This window comes from Porites lutea, chromosome 3 (assembly GCF_958299795.1).
Source record: "Porites lutea chromosome 3, jaPorLute2.1, whole genome shotgun sequence".
NCBI classification, from domain to species: Eukaryota; Metazoa; Cnidaria; class Anthozoa; order Scleractinia; family Poritidae; genus Porites; species Porites lutea.
Window position 1 is genome coordinate 33,954,881 of NC_133203.1, and position 17,500 is coordinate 33,972,380.

At 38.8% G+C, this 17,500-nt stretch overlaps 3 protein-coding genes across 3 annotated transcripts; 1 reads left to right on the forward strand and 2 right to left on the reverse strand.

Annotated features, from left to right (window-relative positions):
• Positions 1–238: 238 nt before the first annotated feature.
• LOC140929657 (ribonuclease P protein subunit p25-like protein) lies at positions 239–7,335 on the forward strand. Its single transcript, XM_073379394.1, has 6 exons — positions 239–392; positions 1,445–1,537; positions 3,182–3,216; positions 4,328–4,369; positions 5,102–5,176; positions 6,837–7,335. The coding sequence occupies exons 1-6, from the start codon at positions 264–266 to the stop codon at positions 7,177–7,179; spliced, it is 717 nt and encodes a 238-aa protein (XP_073235495.1). The 5' UTR covers positions 239–263; the 3' UTR covers positions 7,180–7,335.
• Positions 7,336–9,117: 1,782 nt separating this feature from the next.
• On the reverse strand, positions 9,118–14,837 carry LOC140929659 (uncharacterized). The gene is made up of 3 exons (XM_073379395.1): positions 14,518–14,837; positions 10,729–10,791; positions 9,118–9,790 (listed from the first exon to the last, which is right to left on the reverse strand). The coding sequence occupies exons 1-3, from the start codon at positions 14,704–14,706 to the stop codon at positions 9,554–9,556; spliced, it is 489 nt and encodes a 162-aa protein (XP_073235496.1). The 5' UTR covers positions 14,707–14,837; the 3' UTR covers positions 9,118–9,553.
• A 1,036-nt stretch (positions 14,838–15,873) lies between these two features.
• LOC140930992 (myosin regulatory light chain 12A-like) lies at positions 15,874–17,186 on the reverse strand. The gene has a single exon (XM_073380738.1). The coding sequence runs from the start codon at positions 17,074–17,076 to the stop codon at positions 16,564–16,566; it is 513 nt and encodes a 170-aa protein (XP_073236839.1). The 5' UTR covers positions 17,077–17,186; the 3' UTR covers positions 15,874–16,563.
• Positions 17,187–17,500: the final 314 nt, after the last annotated feature.

Genomic DNA, 17,500 nt, shown 5'->3' on the forward strand with positions numbered 1-17,500 from the left:
GAAGTGAGACGAAGGGGCAAGTAGACATTTATGGGAGCAAATTGAGTTTATTTTATCGCAAGTTTGATCGCAAGCTTGTACCTTGAACATGTTGAAATGTTTAAGTGCAATATCCCTACTTCTTCCGCCGGGGGACTAAACGCGAGGGGGTCCTGGGCACTACGAGGTGTGGATTACAAGGGTACAGTCTATACCTCTTATATGACGTGCTATTGTCGTTTGAACCTTCGATGGACGAAGGAGTCTGTACTCGGAAGAAAAGCATGGACCACTACGCAAAAACTAGGAGTGTAAGTGATGAGCCCGAAGGGAAGAAGGAACCATGTGATATACAAGTCAAGAGTGGCAGCAAGATACGAAACATTATTTCACAGGCTATGAGAATCCTACAGGTTGGCTTATGAAAAGGCGATCGCCGCAATTGCCCCATAAATTATGAACCCTAGGGAATTTGTTCGAATGCATCCCTAACCAAACCTATCAAATGCCAGTGTGTATGAGGAAGAGAAATGCTGACAAATCTCTACCCCTTGGCCATAACAAAAGTACCCATATGCATGTTCACACAGCCCTGGAACCGCGCATGTTAAACCTGGTGAAAAATTAGACTTGACCATAAAAGCTCTCACGTGACCGTTCAATATTTTTGCTCCGTTCACACGGAACCTTGGAAAGATAAGCATCTAAATTATTGTATGGTTAATTGGTTCCACGCGAATAGAACACCTGAACACTTAGATTTAAAAATTCATCCAGTGCCGTGTGAACTTAGGGGCTGAACAAGTTCATTCCATCTTCATGTATTTCTTTACATCGGTTCACATGAACTGTATCTGGTTGCTTCATTCCATGGTCAGGTCATTCCAAGCTGGATTATTCCACAATATAGTCAGAACTTTTCACGAGTCTTTAAGCCACGATCAAAAACAAGGGTACTACTTATGTATATACCTCATTATTTAAGCCATAAGCCAAAAAAAGCGTGCTTCACATTGAGTTTTACAAGTTTTACTCTAGGATGACATCATTCCAGTTTTTATTCCGAATGAAATTCCCATTGTGGTACAAAATTTTATTCCAATATCATAAATACTGAAAGAGAAATTGCAAATTCTATAGTCTGGTGTGAGCGGAACATGCATATATGACCTGGCACAAAATTCATGCAAGCCAGAACACCTTAAGGCTCAGCCATTCAGTTTTATTATGTGAATGCAATACAGTCTTCACACTGGTGCAAAATTGATTCCAGAATGAAAGTCATTCTGGTATCATACAAACAACCCCATAGCCCAGGTTGAATACTGATTCATCTGAGAACAAATTATTTTACCAATGACATATCCACTGCAAGCCCATGTCCTGCAGCTTTTGAAAAACTAGGGCTAGTTTATTCCAGAAAAACACAGTCTAAAATGTTTTTTTTTTTTTTCTGCCCAAAAAGAGCAAAAAGGGGGACAAGATAGTCATAACAGGATCAGGACCTACTGTAACAAAGACCATCACTTGTGCTGAGATCATCAAAAGAAAATTCAAGGTAAGTTCTCAAAGAGCAATCACTCTTTATGCCTGAGTAACAAAAAAGTGTTATTGTGCTCCTATGTAGGCGGGTATCTAGGATAAATACTGAAAACAATTTCTGAAGGTGCAAGCTTCTAGGAGGGTCTGGGAACATGCTCCCTCTGGAAATTTTTTGGATTTTAACTCCCCAAAATTTTCTTTTTTGGGCTTCTGAGTCATTCAGACAGGATATTGGCAAGTTCCATTCTCCTTGGATGAAGCCTTCAGGGTGCAAAGAAAATCAGTTTCACAGCTTACCATTCGGGCAATCAGAAGCTAGCATTTACTAACCCAGACGTCATTTCACCTAGCCCCAAAAACGTTTTGACTAGCATAATTGACTTCACAGTTCTTCTGTTATTCAAATTCCTCAAAAACATCACTTGCCCGGCGGGCAAGTTAAAAACAGAATTCACTAGCCTGATAGCAAAATCCACTAGCCCCGGGCTATCGGAAACTACTTCTTTGCACACTGAGCCTTGCAAATCAGCAGATCATTTTATCAAGGTCAATTTCCATGTTGAAAGAAAAGGTTATGATAGCCTGCATGGCAGGCGTTTGAAAGGAAAGGGGCTTTTTGGTGCAAGAGAAATGCGAAGGGCGCTCAAGGAAGGGGATGTTTATAATGCAAAAAACAGTTCCTATGTAGTCTCCTAGCAGGCGTTTCCCTACCTCCTTCCTCAAGCGCCCCTCGCATTTCTCTCACACCCAAAACCCCCATTCCCTTCCCTTCCCTTTGAAACGTCTTCCATGTAGGATAAGGTTATGAGAATCAATGAGATAATCACCAAAGGGAAACTGTTTGATATCTCATCAAATTCTCTCAACTAATTTTTCAAAGAAATGGAGCCGAATGGAGATCAGTTTAGAGAATTTAATTGTAAGTTTCTATTACAGCTGAAAGGGCTAAGTTGTGTCACTCAACATTCCACAAATTTTTAGGTGTTTCTAATATTTCAAGGTGAAAAGTAAAAAAAAAAATGCACTTTATCTGAGTGTCAATGTATAACATGAAAGTACTATTACTGGGGACACTATTTTTATATCTCCCACTGGAAATGGGACCGCCATTTTACATAGTCATTCAAGCCACACAGGCAAAAGTAACACCTTCAATTCTCAGTTATTTTAAGACCCTGAGTATTGGTCTAGCCCTGGGAATCAAACCCTCGACATCCTACTCTGCAGTCAAGTGCTCCACTGACTGAGCAGAGCAAATTGGTTAACGTATATAAACATATCAATTTTGAAAGCCCTGATTTGCACATATTTGTACTTAGTCAAATTTGATAACTTATAATAATTTCTTATACAGTTGAACCTTTCCACAATAGCCGCCTTGGGGACAGAGGAAAGTGACCATTGTAGAGAGGTTAATAACACAACAGTCAATGTATGGACTGTCTGCCAAAAAAGTGGCCATTGTGTAGAGGTGATCAGTGGAGGTTTAACTGTATTAATTTTTCATTAATGTTTTTGGGCAGTTCTAGCTACCCTTGAATTTATTTTTAAAAAAAGTTTGTTGAATATGTACTAGGAGATATGTTCATATATACCAGTATTCAATTACAATGCTTACACTGTATCTTTATGATAATATTTCCGTCTTTTTTATTTTAAGGGATTGCATCAACTGAATAAGCTGTTCTATATCAAGTAAGTAATGATCAGTCCTATTTCTCAAAATAAATTTTTAAATCTCTTAGTAAATGTTCAGTGTTTCTTACAAAATGTAGGTCACGAGCAAAGAAGTCAAACCCATGATATCCTTGATACCTGTCATAAATGATTTGTCTGAAATAGGGCTAAGGGTAAGAGTACCCCCACCTGATATTTAAGGAACAACCCTACCTCAATGTTTTTGGGTCCCCCCCCCCCCCCCCGGGAGTGCAGTAGTACCCAGTAGCCCCTGGTGGATTACCTTTGCCTAGATAGGTAACAACATTTTATTTTTCCAACACATAAGAGCTGAACAGTTTAGATACCATAAAATTCCGAAAATAAGTCCCTCCGTGCGTAAGCCCCTCCAAATATAAGCCCCCCAAACTCGTAACGCAAAAAAACCCTCTGATAAATCGCCCCTCCAAATATAAACCCCCCAGGGGCTTGTACTTGGAAAATTGCCCTCAAATACAAAGTAAAACAAAGCAAAAACAGTAAATGTACTTCTAACTATAAGGCTATCCCAATCGATTTTGAAACACAAATTTCCCTCTGTAGATAAGCCCTTCCAAAAATAAGCCCCTCAAAAAAGGCCTTTGAAAAATATAAGCCCCAGGGCTTATTTTCAGAATTTTACGGTATTGTGTAGCTTTAAAGAATTTTTGTTCTAAGGGGTATACAGGATGACAATTGAAAATACCCAGTTGTGCACTGTGTAGACTTTAAGAAAGGTTAGAGTGGGTAAAAGAAGTATTGATGTATTCCAAGTCTAAGTGTGAGTTGTTACACATTATGAAAATCAGTTAATTATTGTTGTAAACCTAAAAAGTGTTTTTTTATTTCGAGGCAGGATTTAAGCACATGATCTCTCTTTTCCACTGCCATGCATTCATTAAGAGTATTCAAACCCTAGCATGAGCCCACCTCTCTACTGCTTCTACTGCAACACATTTTATTGTTGATCTCAAATGTTGAAACACAATATTTCTTCACAATAATAATATTAAATTATTGACTTTGGCCTTGAGTAAAACAACGTCTTCAAGTACTGTGTAGAATATACGTTTTGTGTTGTGTTATTCATGTACATTTGCATTTCTTTTAGAATTGAAGATACATGGGAACCTAAAGAAGAATCACTAGCTACGTGAGTATCTGTAATCCTTTATTAAAAGGCAGCAATATTCTTCCAGTGCAACTTGTTTGCTATTACTGATTACGTCTCTGCAGGTAAAATGAGTTGGGTCCAAGAAAGATGTTTTCCCAGATTAAATTAAGAAGTGATTTGAAATGTTAAGAATGATTTCTAAGATAGCTCTGCATTGTACAGTGTGTAAAGATGAGTGCATTATGGTACCAAAGTGCCTATGAACACGCCTAACCATTTTACAGAAACCCTCTGGTTTGAAAATCTTGTGCACGAGCATTCAACAAATGGCCTCAAGGGAAGCAGATTTTCAGCTACTATGAAGCTGAAAGCTACCAAAAGCCCATTATATCTCAAGCTAAACCAAACATTGACCCAATGACCCAATGAACATGACCGGAAATGTCGTGATGCTCATTTGAACTGGATGTGCCCCTTTTAGTACCGCATTAGTGTTACCCTTCTTTGATTGACATTTGAAATCGGACCAGCTGACAAAGAGAGTAGTGAAAAATTACCTTTTGGTTGAGATCAGTCGTAAAGGAAAATGTATGAGCAGATAGTGATTGCAATTAAAGGATGTATGATGTAAGTGAGTTATTTTTCGCCCCACAGGTTCGGTACACCAATATTGGCATCAAGAATTAAGCCAAATATTTTGTTTAAGAAATAAAGAATCTGAAAAAATATACTCAGAAACTGAGTATGGCAGTCATTCTGTTGGTCTTGCAGGCTTCAAGTGACAAAGAGAATCCCATCAATAAGCATTACTTTGTCCAAAGTTCCTTTAGATGCAACACAACCAGGGTAAGATAACCTTTTGGTCATAGAGACCCAGTGATAAATATGATCATAGAACTTGATATAGAACAAAAATGTTGCTCAAAAAGTGACTTCTCGGTCTATGAAACTTTAGCACGATTATCTTAACTTGATCATTAGTTTTATGTAGGCAAACTCTCCTCTAGTTGAATTCTTAAGAAAAATATCCAAGTTTAAAAAGAGCAAGAGAGATTCATCATCATATGTTCATGTTGTTGATAAAACATGAAATTAGGCAATTCTTGTCGTAGTTGTGCAGTGATGACCAAGAAATGTACAAAAAAGGGTGATGCACATGCAGAGTTGTTGTTTTGCTAATCTAAACCAATGAGTTTTGAGGTTCTCGTTGTCACCGCCATAGTGGCATCTTAAACTCCCTAATTACTGGCCATGGTATCCAAGAACGTGAGGTCATAGCTAGGGTGTCCATCTAATGAAACATCCCGGCCGCCAGGGTCTGGTAAATGGTCCTGAGGGTGACATCTTGAGTTTAAACCTGGTCCGCGGGAACTTCCATTCTTCAGTCTGTAAAATTGATCATGACTTGGAAAACTGTCAACAAGATCAGATGTGCCAAACAGTTCACCTACAAACTTGCAAATTTTTCAGCGATAGATAGCAATGAGTCTGTCTTCATATACATGTCAATTTATGCAAATATACTTGCCTGGTTTGTCAAAGAAAATGTTTACAAATCCCTGTGGTAGATTAAAATATAGGCCATTTCCATTTCCAACAATCCTCACTTTCAAAGCAAGTCTAAGTTCAAAACTGTCAGTCTACTGATAATCATTGACCTATAAATATTTTGAATTTTGCATATAATTATCTTTAACCCATTCGCTCCTGGAAATTTTGCCGAAAAACGCGTTTTGAAGCTAGTCGAGTGGTTTTTTGGTCACTGTCATGCTAAAGAGAGCTAAAACTTACCACAAACCGGTTTACAGGTCGTACACTTCACGGCCTTCTGATCCAGATGCAAAATAGCAGCTTGCGAAGTTCGGGCATGCGCAGCAAGCAAAATTTGGAGATAGTTTTTGGGTTTAAAAGTGACACTGCAGTCTTGACTTTTACTTTTCGCTTTCTCTCCTCCCTTCTTTTTTCACTTTTCTTGCCTCATTTTTTTTTCTCTTGCTGGGCATTTAGTAGGCTTCATTTTGGTGGGAATAGTTTTGAGGATCTTAGGATTAGGTGAAAGGAAAGGTAGGTGGGCAATGGAACAAGATTTTCATTGAGATTTTCAGGTCCATGTCACGTGGTTTTTTGCTTCTTTCTCTGGTGTCCTTGACTGAATTGTGCTCATTCTGGTATGGTTTGAAAGATCTCTTCACTCTGCACAAGTTAGCGAAGAAAGTTGTCCTTGACCGTTAAAACTGATGACGTCACAAAGGGTAGAAAGGACCTGGATCCTCACGGGCGGTTATGGGCGGTTAGGGGGCGAATGGGTTAAGGTGATGTTACATGGGACAATTTGCCACAACGATTTTTGGCACAACACAGTGTTGCAACATTGCTGCGACATTTGTTTCAAGAATGGTTGCAACACTGTTCCAACATTGCAATGCTATTGCGCAAAAAATCGTCGTTGCGAATCATCCCATATAACATCACCTTTACATGTATTGTGTCATTCTCTCCTCTTAAGGTACCAGGCCCCGGGAAAATCCATAAGCCCGGTTCAGTTTGGAGATGAAGACTGGGAACTAGCTTGGGAAGATGACTCAGCCGAAGCAAAGCAAAGGACAAATAAAGGACAGTTAAAAAATAATAAAAAGAGGAAAAATAAACAAAGTGAAGATAGCAGCAAAGTTGCAAACTCTAAGGATTCTGTATATGAGGTTACTCATAGCAACAGTGACGGCCAGTCAGAGAGGGGTGCAAATGGAGATCTTGTGGAAGGCCACGAGGGACAATTAGTTAGCAAGGTCTTGAAAAAAGAGGGAGGACAGTCGTGGAAATCTAAAAGTACTGATAGTCAAGAAAGTTAAAGTACACAGAAAACTCAAACACCTATTAAACATTCTCCTCAAAAGAAACAGATAACACAGGAGTCTGCTAAATAAACAAACTTGTGGGTGCATCTGCCCTTCTTTTTCTAGACCACATGAGGGCAATATGTTGACATTTAACCCTTCTGGATGCTCATAGACTGTTATTGTGAGATGATTTTGAATCTCCTCTTCAGATTACAGATCAAGCTGGATGACGCAAAGTTCTTAGATCTGTTACTCAGATTAATCATAACAATCAAAACATCTGTGATAATTAAAGCTTTTTTGAAAGTAATTAAAAAACACAGGGTCTTGCAAGTCTTTTGTTTGAAATGGAAAAACAAAACATTCAAAACCATTCAATAAAGCATGACGAGAAAGCTGGGTAGGCTGGGATGTAATGCTGTGTTATCAGAAGAACTAATTAGAACAAATTGGAGAACTTTGTGACTTTGTGATCGTTAAATGAAGGAACAAATTTGAAGACTTAAAAAGAATGCTCTTTGAAAAGCATTACGTCAAGCTTGTTGCTTGGAGATTAGATAAGAAATTAGGTAAAGGTAAAGGCACACACAAGTCAAAGACCCACACGGCCGACACTTATTTCCAGTTTCCATAGCATGAAGCAAACCTAGGAGTATTGCTTCTCCCATAAAGAACTAGAATACAAAGAGGAAAAGTGCAAGTACAAGAAGTTTTAGGTCATGCAGCTGAGGATCAGAATCAAATCCGATCTTCCAGTTGGTAAGTAAACCCTTCTGGATCAGTCTACATGAAGTTTTACAGTCGTGGTTGATTAAAACAGTCCAGCATTTATTAGTGAAGAATAAATAGGGGAGGGGAGGGGATGGCTTATTTGAGAGGGGGGGGGCTCAATAGAGGATTTACGGTACATGAAAGTTATATGAGAACTGCAAGGTGAAGAATAATATGAAAGCAGATCATCGCAGTTATAGACACAACTTTTGCAGTTGCAAAAAGAAAGCGTGAAAAACTTCAGGCTTGTACGGGATTTGAACCCTTGACCTCTGCAATACTGATGCAGGGCTCTACCAGCTCAGCTAACAAGCCAACTGGGAGCAGGAAGTTGAATTGGTTTTTCAGGCTTTCTTTTCTTTTTGCAACTGCAATAGTTACGTCTATAACTGCGATGATCTTCTTTCAGATAAAATTATTCTTCACCCTGCAGTTCTCTCTGTGTGTGTATTCATAACTTCAGAAATTATATCATTACCAAAGAGCAAAACGTGATGAACATGGCGCATAGATATTTAATCATTGCCAAAAAAACCCGCATGCACGTCACAAGACTTATCTGTGTACAATGAAAGTTTACAACACCCAACTAGCTTTAGCCTCACCTTTGAAGTTTTGCTCAAGTGTTGCTCAAAGACATAAAGATTCTTCTCTTTTTTGACCAATGAAGTATTCAGTCAATCCAAAGTAATTAACGCTTTCAAGCAATAGAATTCGTGGACCAACCTGTTCTGGAAAAGCTTGATATTTTTTGAATATGCTCAGCTATAGGTCACGTCTCGATATTTATCCCCAGTTTCCATGGTTTCCGCTAGGAATGCCTGGGACCATGAGCTCTTTCAGCGCACACACACAAAAAGAAAAAAAAAGGAAACGCTTGCATTTTTAGTCTTGCTGCTAGAGCGGTTTTCACTTGACTGTCGAAAGGGATTGGTTTTGGTTTTGGTTTTGGTTTTACTACGCCCTTTGGTTGGCTAGTGTATTTACTTTGGTTTTGGTTTTACGACAGTCAAGTGAAAACCGCTCTAAAGCAAGCTTGACTAATAAAATACAACATTCAACAGTACAGTACAAACAACCTAGTATGCTTTGGTTTCCCCATAAATTAATTTTCCATGTTAGAGCATCCAAATATCCAATATAACAGTAAGCAAAGACGAGCAAGTTTATTGGCACAACTAAGACAAAAAGGCCATTTAATAAGAAAAGACTACATTACCGTGATTACAGCTTTCACAATCTCATTTTGCACTGTGCACTTCTAACTAGTGTTAAGTCGCATCTATTTTATCATTTTAATGAGAATGCCTTACAATTTTTTTAGTTTGGTGTGTTTATTTTTGGGGGGTATTTTTTTTTTCAAGAAGACACTGCATACTGCATTCTTTTAGCCTTACCTTTAAGTAAGGAGCGGTCAACATAATTTTATGGAAAAAAATCATTTTTTATCACCTGATGGGAGGAATTTCTCGGTTTAATTACTTTCTAATAGGTCTAGCACTGGTAAATTTGTCACCCTTACTACCTGAATTTATACAAATGTCAAAGCAAGCTAATATTAATATCACTATTAATTCCTGAAGAGTTTTGATAGTTGTAATTAGATTTGGGTCTGTTAACATTGCGTTTCCTGTGCGGGCTGCTGCTGTGTATCTGGAGGTGTAAATAGATGTACATCGTGGCGCTCTCTGTCCAAGGTTTGAATTCTTGTGCGACAAACAACGCATTTGAGGGGAAGGTTAAGATCGTTTACCGCAACCTGTAATGTCTTGACAAAGCAGCGACGACACAATACCCTGTGTTTGCAGGGGTATGTTTGAATTATAGCCTTGGCACTGTTACACACAATACACTACAAGAAAAGGAAAATATGAAATCATAAAACAAAAAATGGAAATAATATATAGCCTGAGAAAACAGCCGACATTTGGCAACACTACCACTGGTTTCCCCACCAAATGAGATCTCAGAAATGAGCGCAAAAATTCCATACTGATGATGCATGACTACCCAAATGTGGGTAGTGCTTCTGACTGGTTGAAACAAATTTTCTATGCGACACGACCAATCAGAAGCACTACCCAGATCTGGGTAGTGACGCGTCATCCGTATGGAATTTCTGCCCTCGTTTCTCAGACGTCATTTGGTGGAGAAACCAGTGGTAGTGTGCCAAATGTTGGCTGTTTTCTCGGGCTAAATAATATACAAACTTAAAGAGGTGAAATTCATCAAAAAAGTGCAAATAATCCTATGAAGTCTCTGAGTGACTTCAGCAGAATAATCAGCAAATCAACACCACTTCCTGTTGAGAGTATATGCCTTAATGTCGTGATCAAAACGAAGTGGCCATCGAGAGACAAATGATAAACAAATCCAATCCACATACAACAATGAAAAATTTATCTTATAACATCTGAGATAAGCTTTAACAATGGTTAGACTAAATAATTTGTGCCTTCTTTTCTTTTTGGTGCATCGAAGAAATGGTTCTTTTTACCACCTGAAGCAATTAATTTTACATCAGCAGATTTGGTGGCCTATACCGGCGACTGAATTGTGTGACACACCTTAGCCTGGGAGCAACTAGCTCTCCATTTAGGAGGGGGGGGGGGGTGACGAGAAGTCATGCATGAGTGGCAAGTAAAAGAAGAACGAAAGGCAGAGAATTATTTTTTCCTCCACCCCTTGCTGTCTCGCACACCCATTTATTTCTCTTGAGCCTTGCTTCGCTCACAAGAAATGGAGAACTTGCCTCCAGGCTAAGCACCACACTCCGTTAAGGAGCCCTACCTCATCATCCTCTGTCTCTGGAGGTTCTGGTTCAAAATTGTCTAATGAACCAAGAAGTTGCTCCTGTTAAACAAAGAACAAACAAAATTACCACAATAAGTTCCTGGAAATCTGTTGACCTACCCCTCCCTTAACCAATATTTTTCCCTAAGTTAGAACAAAGTGTTGATTCTAGGTTAGGGGAGAGATGAGTGGGCAGATTCCCAGAATGTTGGGGTGATCTGAAAAAGAATAACACTGATGAACTAAGAAAAGACAATAGTGAAAATCCATTTTTTCGTCCTTCTTTTACACACGGCCTTATTTTCTGGGGTCAATTAACAGTTACTGGCAATCAAGTGATACAGTCAACTGTTCTATGGGACCTGTACTATACGTCTGTCTTAGAGAGATGTCTGCCTTATAGAGAGTCAACTAAAAGGTGTAAAGAAAGGCAGGGACCAGCTCTCGGTGTCCGTATTAGCAAGGTATCCATCTTTTAGAGAGAGTTGACCTACCATAATCTACAAGAATATTATTTCAACCCACTCATATCGACCAGAGCTCTCCATCAATCAGCGTGCCAGACAACACTCAGTTCATGCATAGGTTGAGTATGATCACCCAGGTGAACGTAGTCCTGAGTATGACTGTTGTTGTAGTAGTGTAACAATTAATCAAATTCTCAATTAATCTCGATTATGACCGTTCGGTTTGATTCACGAACTTCCAGGGTGTCCTTAGTGAGTTATTATATTGTTAAATCGGAATCCAGAACGCTTTAAATTATACGTTTATGATTGACGAGCAAAGACGATAGCATTTCGTGCGCCATTTTGTGTTGCCTGGTAAAAATGCTGTCCTTCAATCACCCCTTGAGAATTTCCAAATAAGGCAAACTATGTGCGACACGCTCTTTGTCAGGTTCTCAAACATGGCGACGACCCAAGCGACTGTGAATTCTCGTGTCCCTGCTGCTATTCTCAAATAATTGGGGGTTTAGGGTTGCATGTTGTTTACATTACGTGTTATGTTATAAGAATTAAGAAACATTTACATAATCGAATTGAAATAATCGAAATCAAGAGACAATAATCAAAATTAAATCGAAGCGCAAGGAACATGAATCTTTACACCCCTATGTTGTTGACAGTCAATGACTGACGTGTCAACAACCTGTGCAGTAGTCATCTTCCAAGTCAAAGTGAGTTGTATCACATCAGTTGATGGTATTAAACACTGGTTATTAATCTGATGAGTCAATTAAGTCAACATGTTTTTCGTTGTCTGTCAGTTAAGCCATAATGTTATTGGCTTTGAAGACTCGTAAAGTGATGGTGCGTTTCGATCCATCTATTGTCACAGTTTAACAGCCATTTATTGTTAGTCAAATTGTTTTAGTTGTCCAGTCATTCTCTCGAAGTTAGCTTTGTTTGAGTCAGGCATTAAGTCGTTTGTATGGTGCAGATAACTGTTGACTATGAGGGGTGGCAAATGGTACCTGGAAAAACGTGGGTCCAAAAAAATTTGGGTAGGATCTCGAAATCTCAAAAGCATTTTTGATCAGTCTCGAAGTCTCGTTTTAGCATGGTTTGTTTTTACTTTTTTTGAGTCTCGAAACTTTTTACTAAAGAGTCTCGGGCTCAGATTTCTAACTAGGATCTCGGCGTCTCGGGGAGTCTCGGATTTTACCATTCGCCACCCCTACTATGATTCAGTGGCATGTGTTCTAAGTTAGTAAACCTTATAAAAGGGAATCGTACCTTGTAGAATACATAAAACATGTGGCAGAGTCCCAGTCTATATGACGTTTTGTCTGTAAATAGTGTTCAGCAATGTGATTGTTGATGTCATCATTTCTTCTTGCTCGTTTGTGTTTGGTCAGTTGTAACAGTATCTAATCTCATATGATAATTATGTAACGTAAAGATTTCTCTATGTCATGCATGTTGATTACCTAATGTGTAATTTATCATGTGCAGTATTTTTCCCGACCACATACTTTTGTAGTAACGGCTGAATAAACTACTAGAGTTGAACTAAGAGTCTATTTACAGTCAGTCACATTCTAAGATTTCTGCCATTTTTCTGCTGTGAGTGGCCTGTCAGTCGCAGCATTTGATCTTCTATACTTTCCCTGTCTGTGCTCTGATTGGTTATAGGTTTGCATGCAACACGTACATTGTAAGGTTGTAGTATATATGTGATAGTTTCAGAGGTGCCTCTGATGCACGGTATAGTCTCTGTGGTAACAGGCTAGGGCCAGAGTTATGCTTGACATAAAAACACAAATTCAAGCACAAGTAGGATACAAAAAAACTGGGCCCAGTAAAATAAAGTTTGAAGGGTGATTAGTGCTGACACGGGTCCATGTTTCTTTTCTTTGTCCAAAATGATTTTCTCAGACAATAGTAGCCAAGAGGAATTAGAAGGAATCCACCAGGAAATTGAGTAATTTTAGTTTTCATGGGACAAAAACCTTGTACCAGAATAATTTGAACAATATCGCATTCTTTTTGACATTTTTCAAGGGCTAAAGATGTAATTAGTCATCTGTAATAACACCTAAGAAAATCTCTTATAGGAGCCCGAGGAAATAAATGTGAAATTTCACAAAATTACATCTCACACATGAAATTTTCAGAATTTCACCTGTGTTTTCACAATTCTTGTGAAATTTGACATTCATTTTCTCGGGCTCCCATGAGAAATAGTCTCTGGTGTTATTACAGATGACTAAGTACCTCCTTAGGCCAGAATGCAATATTCTTTAAATTATTTTGGTACAAGGTTTTTGTCCACTGGGAATTAAAATTACTCAATTTCCTGATGGATTCCATCTTAACATGATAATGTGTTTCAAGCTTTTATATTTGAAAGCAAATTTTTGGCACTAACCCTGAGTTATCTTAACCTAGCTTTGAACAACCTGGCCCTGTTGTTTTGACTTGCAGTTGTCTCCAATAATTAGTAATATATGCAAAAAATGTGCTTGTTCTGTAGCCTGTCACTGACAATGGATGCTTAGGCCTGGTTCAGACGCCAATCTTTTCATGAGCCGAACCTAATTCAAATTAAGGCCAACCCAAATTATTTAGACCGGCTGAATTGATTCAGACGCCGATCTTAATTGCAGCTAAACTAAAATCAAACGGCGAAAAATGCTCATTTCGGTCAAACTGCTTACAAAATACGTTATAGCAATTTATGCATTAGGTTCGGTACACGAAAAGTTTAGCATCCGAATCAAAGCCGTTCTAAAGTCTCCCCAAAGGCGAAATTCTCAGCCAGGCTAGGCAAAAAGAACAGCTGAGCTGTTCCAAATTGAAACAGGCATTCCTAATTGATTCAGACGCCGAACTTTTCATGTACTTAATTCAATGTATTAGGTTCGGCTGATGAAAAGATCAGCGTCTGAACCGGGCCTGACAATAACATTTTCCATGGTATTGTTTAAAACAAATAGACAACAACTATTTTTATTCTTACAGATCATACATAGAAATGAAACCCTTAAGTGAAGCCACTCAACAGTTTCTCTTCCGTTTGAGACATTTGGATCATTTCTATGGTTTTAAAGATCATAAACAAATTTAAAAACTCTTCTATAAACTTTTCTTCATTGTCTGAAGTATGTAAAGATGTATATGTGATTCTGTAAAGAAATTGGCCTACACTTTAGATAAGACTTGATAAGAAATGAAAAAGCTCAAATAATGAAATATGTTGTCAAAATTTGTATTGTTGACGACGGTGCCGTCATTAACAATAAGAGAAAAATGTATGAAAATCATTTCCCTAGATACATACCAATTTGTCACGTAATTCCACAAGTTTTTCGACTCTCATTCTTCTATACTCTATACCTGCGAGAGCTTCCGCCCTAGATCTGATTTGTTGTTTCTTATAAATGTAGTAACGATAGATGAAGTACAATCCTGCAGACGCTGCCAGAGTGCAGACAATTGCTTTGTTGTGTCGACTGAAAAAACCTGACATGGCGAATGATCCGTTTCTATGCTTTACAGTATGGATATTCAAATACACATTCGTCGATCCTTTGCATTCCTTAAACTGCTAAATTCTTGAGACAGGAAGACTTCTGTTTTGCGTTTTCCCAAAAGTGAAAGTAAAGCACACCGAAAAGCACACCTGGTAGGAGGGGGATTGGGTACAAGAAGAGAGCAAGAGAGCAGAAAGGAGGGAGGGGAGGCAAAAGACGAGATTTGACTAGGTGGAGGAATTGGAGGCGAGAGAAATTCTAAACGGGAGGGCTCTTTTCAGCCGTAGACCTTCCGAGGATGTTCAAAAACCTTGGCTACCATTGTTTCCAATTTCTCCTAGGTATTACAGTCGTCCAAAAATAAATTAAAGCCAATGGTTCTTCCCCGGGGGGGGGGCACTTTGGTATTTTTTGGATGGGTATGTGCCGCCCGGAACTCCAAATTGGCACCCCGTTCTAAAAAAAAAATTCCCCTAAAATTGATACCCCGTTCTAGAAATGGGCCAATTTTTATACTCCGTTCTAGAAAGTTTGTAAATTGAAATAGTCCTGTTTTTTTTAAAAAGATATTTCTTTATTTGTTTGACTTATACATCAAATAAATGCTTCTTCATAATCAGCAACAATTTTAAGCAGAAGATAAAGCCGTGATCCACAATTTTTTATACCCCGTTATAGAAAACGCCTCTGAAATGGATACCCCGTTCTAACTCAGGAGCTTCAAAATCACGTCCCCGTTGGGCGGCACATACCCGTATAGGTAATGTATGGAGGTACCCCCCCCCGGAGGTTCTGCAAAGTTTTGGGGGGTAGGCAAGGTGCATTATGTTTGCCTGGATAGCAATTTATCTGATTAATAGGGCCTCTGGGATAAGACTTTCTTTACAAAAAACTTGTTGAAAAGTCAATTTTAAAAATCCCACAAACAGCACTCTTTTTTTATTTTCAGAATGCTGGAAATAGCATATGTGAGCTTCAAGATTTCATTTTTTAAAGAAGCATGCTCCCACGACCCCCCTAGGAAAAGGTAGCATTGGGACCCCTTTGTCACCTTAGACATAACTGTTCAACCTTGGACCCGGGGATTGGCTTCCCAGTTAGATATATCAAGTCTAGATGAGGATCATTTGGCGGGAGGAAATGCGACAACACCGCTGAGACAGTTAGACAAGTTTTGCTAAGCCTTTTTTTACAGAGAAAGACGAAAAAAACAATGACATTGAAACAAGAGTAGCCTGCGTAGCAAGCGTTTCTGTGCCCTTTAGGAGCAAAGAACAAGGAACAAGAGTGAAAGACCACGCAAAAAATGGCGCAAATAAAAGAGAGGGGAGGGGGTTGGTTCTCGTATTGTTTCTCGCACGGTCAAAACCGAAAATCCCCTTCCACAGTCTCTTTTTGCTCCGAAACCAAACGGAAACACTTGCTACGCAGGCTAAAACAAGAGCCACAATGGCTCTTGATTGAACCATTAAGTCAGTAAAAATTTTTACGTCCCTGTTCCTGTTTCTCTACAAAAGCCCTTTGCATACAAACAGTATTTCAATCCAGGGGCTGGGATATATCTTCTGGGTACAAATAATAAAATCCAGCCTAAAATCCTAGCCACAGTACTTGATCTACTGAATTATCGAGTGGAAATAACTTCATTCATTCTGTCACGCGTCATCAATTCACATTCCAGACATTCTTTTTCCACACTAAGATCGACCCATAAATGGTGAACTTTTTAAACTTATATTTTAGCCAATTTAAAATTAAAAATACAACTACATCCAAGCACTTAAAAAACTACAAGTCCCTTATAATCAGGCTATAAATCAAACAGAATTTTGTAATGCAATATTTAGATAATGTTAATCGTCGTCCTTCTTTCCGTGCTTCAAAATATGAGTGAATTGGTTGTAATCCAGGTATCCATCTTTGTCGATCGGCGCGTCACGAAGGACATCATCAACTTGATCTTCAGTGAATCTATCTCCCATCGTAACTAGAGCCTCTTTAAGAAAATCTTCATGTATTTTACCGTTGCCATCTTCGTCAAAACAGGCAAACGCATTGTTGATTACATCTTCAGGATCCGTCCCGTTCAATTTCTCGCCAAACAATGTCAGAAACATTGTGAAGTTGATCGGTCCAGGAGACATCTTCACCATTTCCTCCAAGTAATCATCAGTTGGGTCTTTACCCAAGGAAGCCAGCATGTCATGCAGGTCTTCTTTATCAACGAAACCGTCGCTATTTTGATCGATCATGTTGAAGGCCTCTTTGAATTCCTGAATTTGGTTCTGATCGAACATAGCAAAAACGTTCGAGGTGGCTCTGTGAGCCCTCTTTTTACTCGACCTCTTCGTTTTTCTCGAAGCCATCTTATGATGTGGCTCGGGGAATCACGATCCAGTTAACAGCAAAGGGAAAATAGAAACCAGAAAAAACCTTGTGTGCTGCTCCCTAACAAAAATTTAAATGAATTTGAAACACGACCTCTAATTAATTGTTATCGTGTCCAGGCTTCCTAGTGCTTACGTCAGCGAAGACACCGGAAGTTTAGGTTTGCAACCCTCGCCCAGTCTACATCCGGTTCAACTACCCAGTCAACGAAACTAAAATGCTCTTCTGGTTAAAAAAAGGATAGAATACCGATTTTCCTTTCTTATAACATGTTGCAAGCTTGTACAGTCACGTCAAATGATGATTATTCTTCAGGCAAGTTTCCTAAAAACTTGTAAACAATAGAAAACTTATTGATCCTAAACAAAGCGGGGGTTATTGGTATCAATCTATCAATCATTT

Coding starts and splice junctions, on each gene's coding strand:
- LOC140930992 (XM_073380738.1), bottom strand. CDS start 17,076: ATGGCTTCGAGAAAAACGAAGAGGTCGAGTAAAAAGAGGGCTCACAGA.
- LOC140929659 (XM_073379395.1), bottom strand. CDS start 14,706: ATGTCAGGTTTTTTCAGTCGACACAACAAAGCAATTGTCTGCACTCTG. Junction 10,792..14,517: donor TGGAATTACGTGACAAATTG/GTATGTATCTAG, acceptor TTTGTTTAACAG/GAGCAACTTCTTGGTTCATT. Junction 9,791..10,728: donor CAGAGACAGAGGATGATGAG/GTAGGGCTCCTT, acceptor CTTTTCTTGTAG/TGTATTGTGTGTAACAGTGC.
- LOC140929657 (XM_073379394.1), top strand. CDS start 264: ATGGACCACTACGCAAAAACTAGGAGTGTAAGTGATGAGCCCGAAGGG. Junction 393..1,444: donor AGGCTATGAGAATCCTACAG/GTTGGCTTATGA, acceptor CTGCCCAAAAAG/AGCAAAAAGGGGGACAAGAT. Junction 3,217..4,327: donor AATAAGCTGTTCTATATCAA/GTAAGTAATGAT, acceptor CATTTCTTTTAG/AATTGAAGATACATGGGAAC.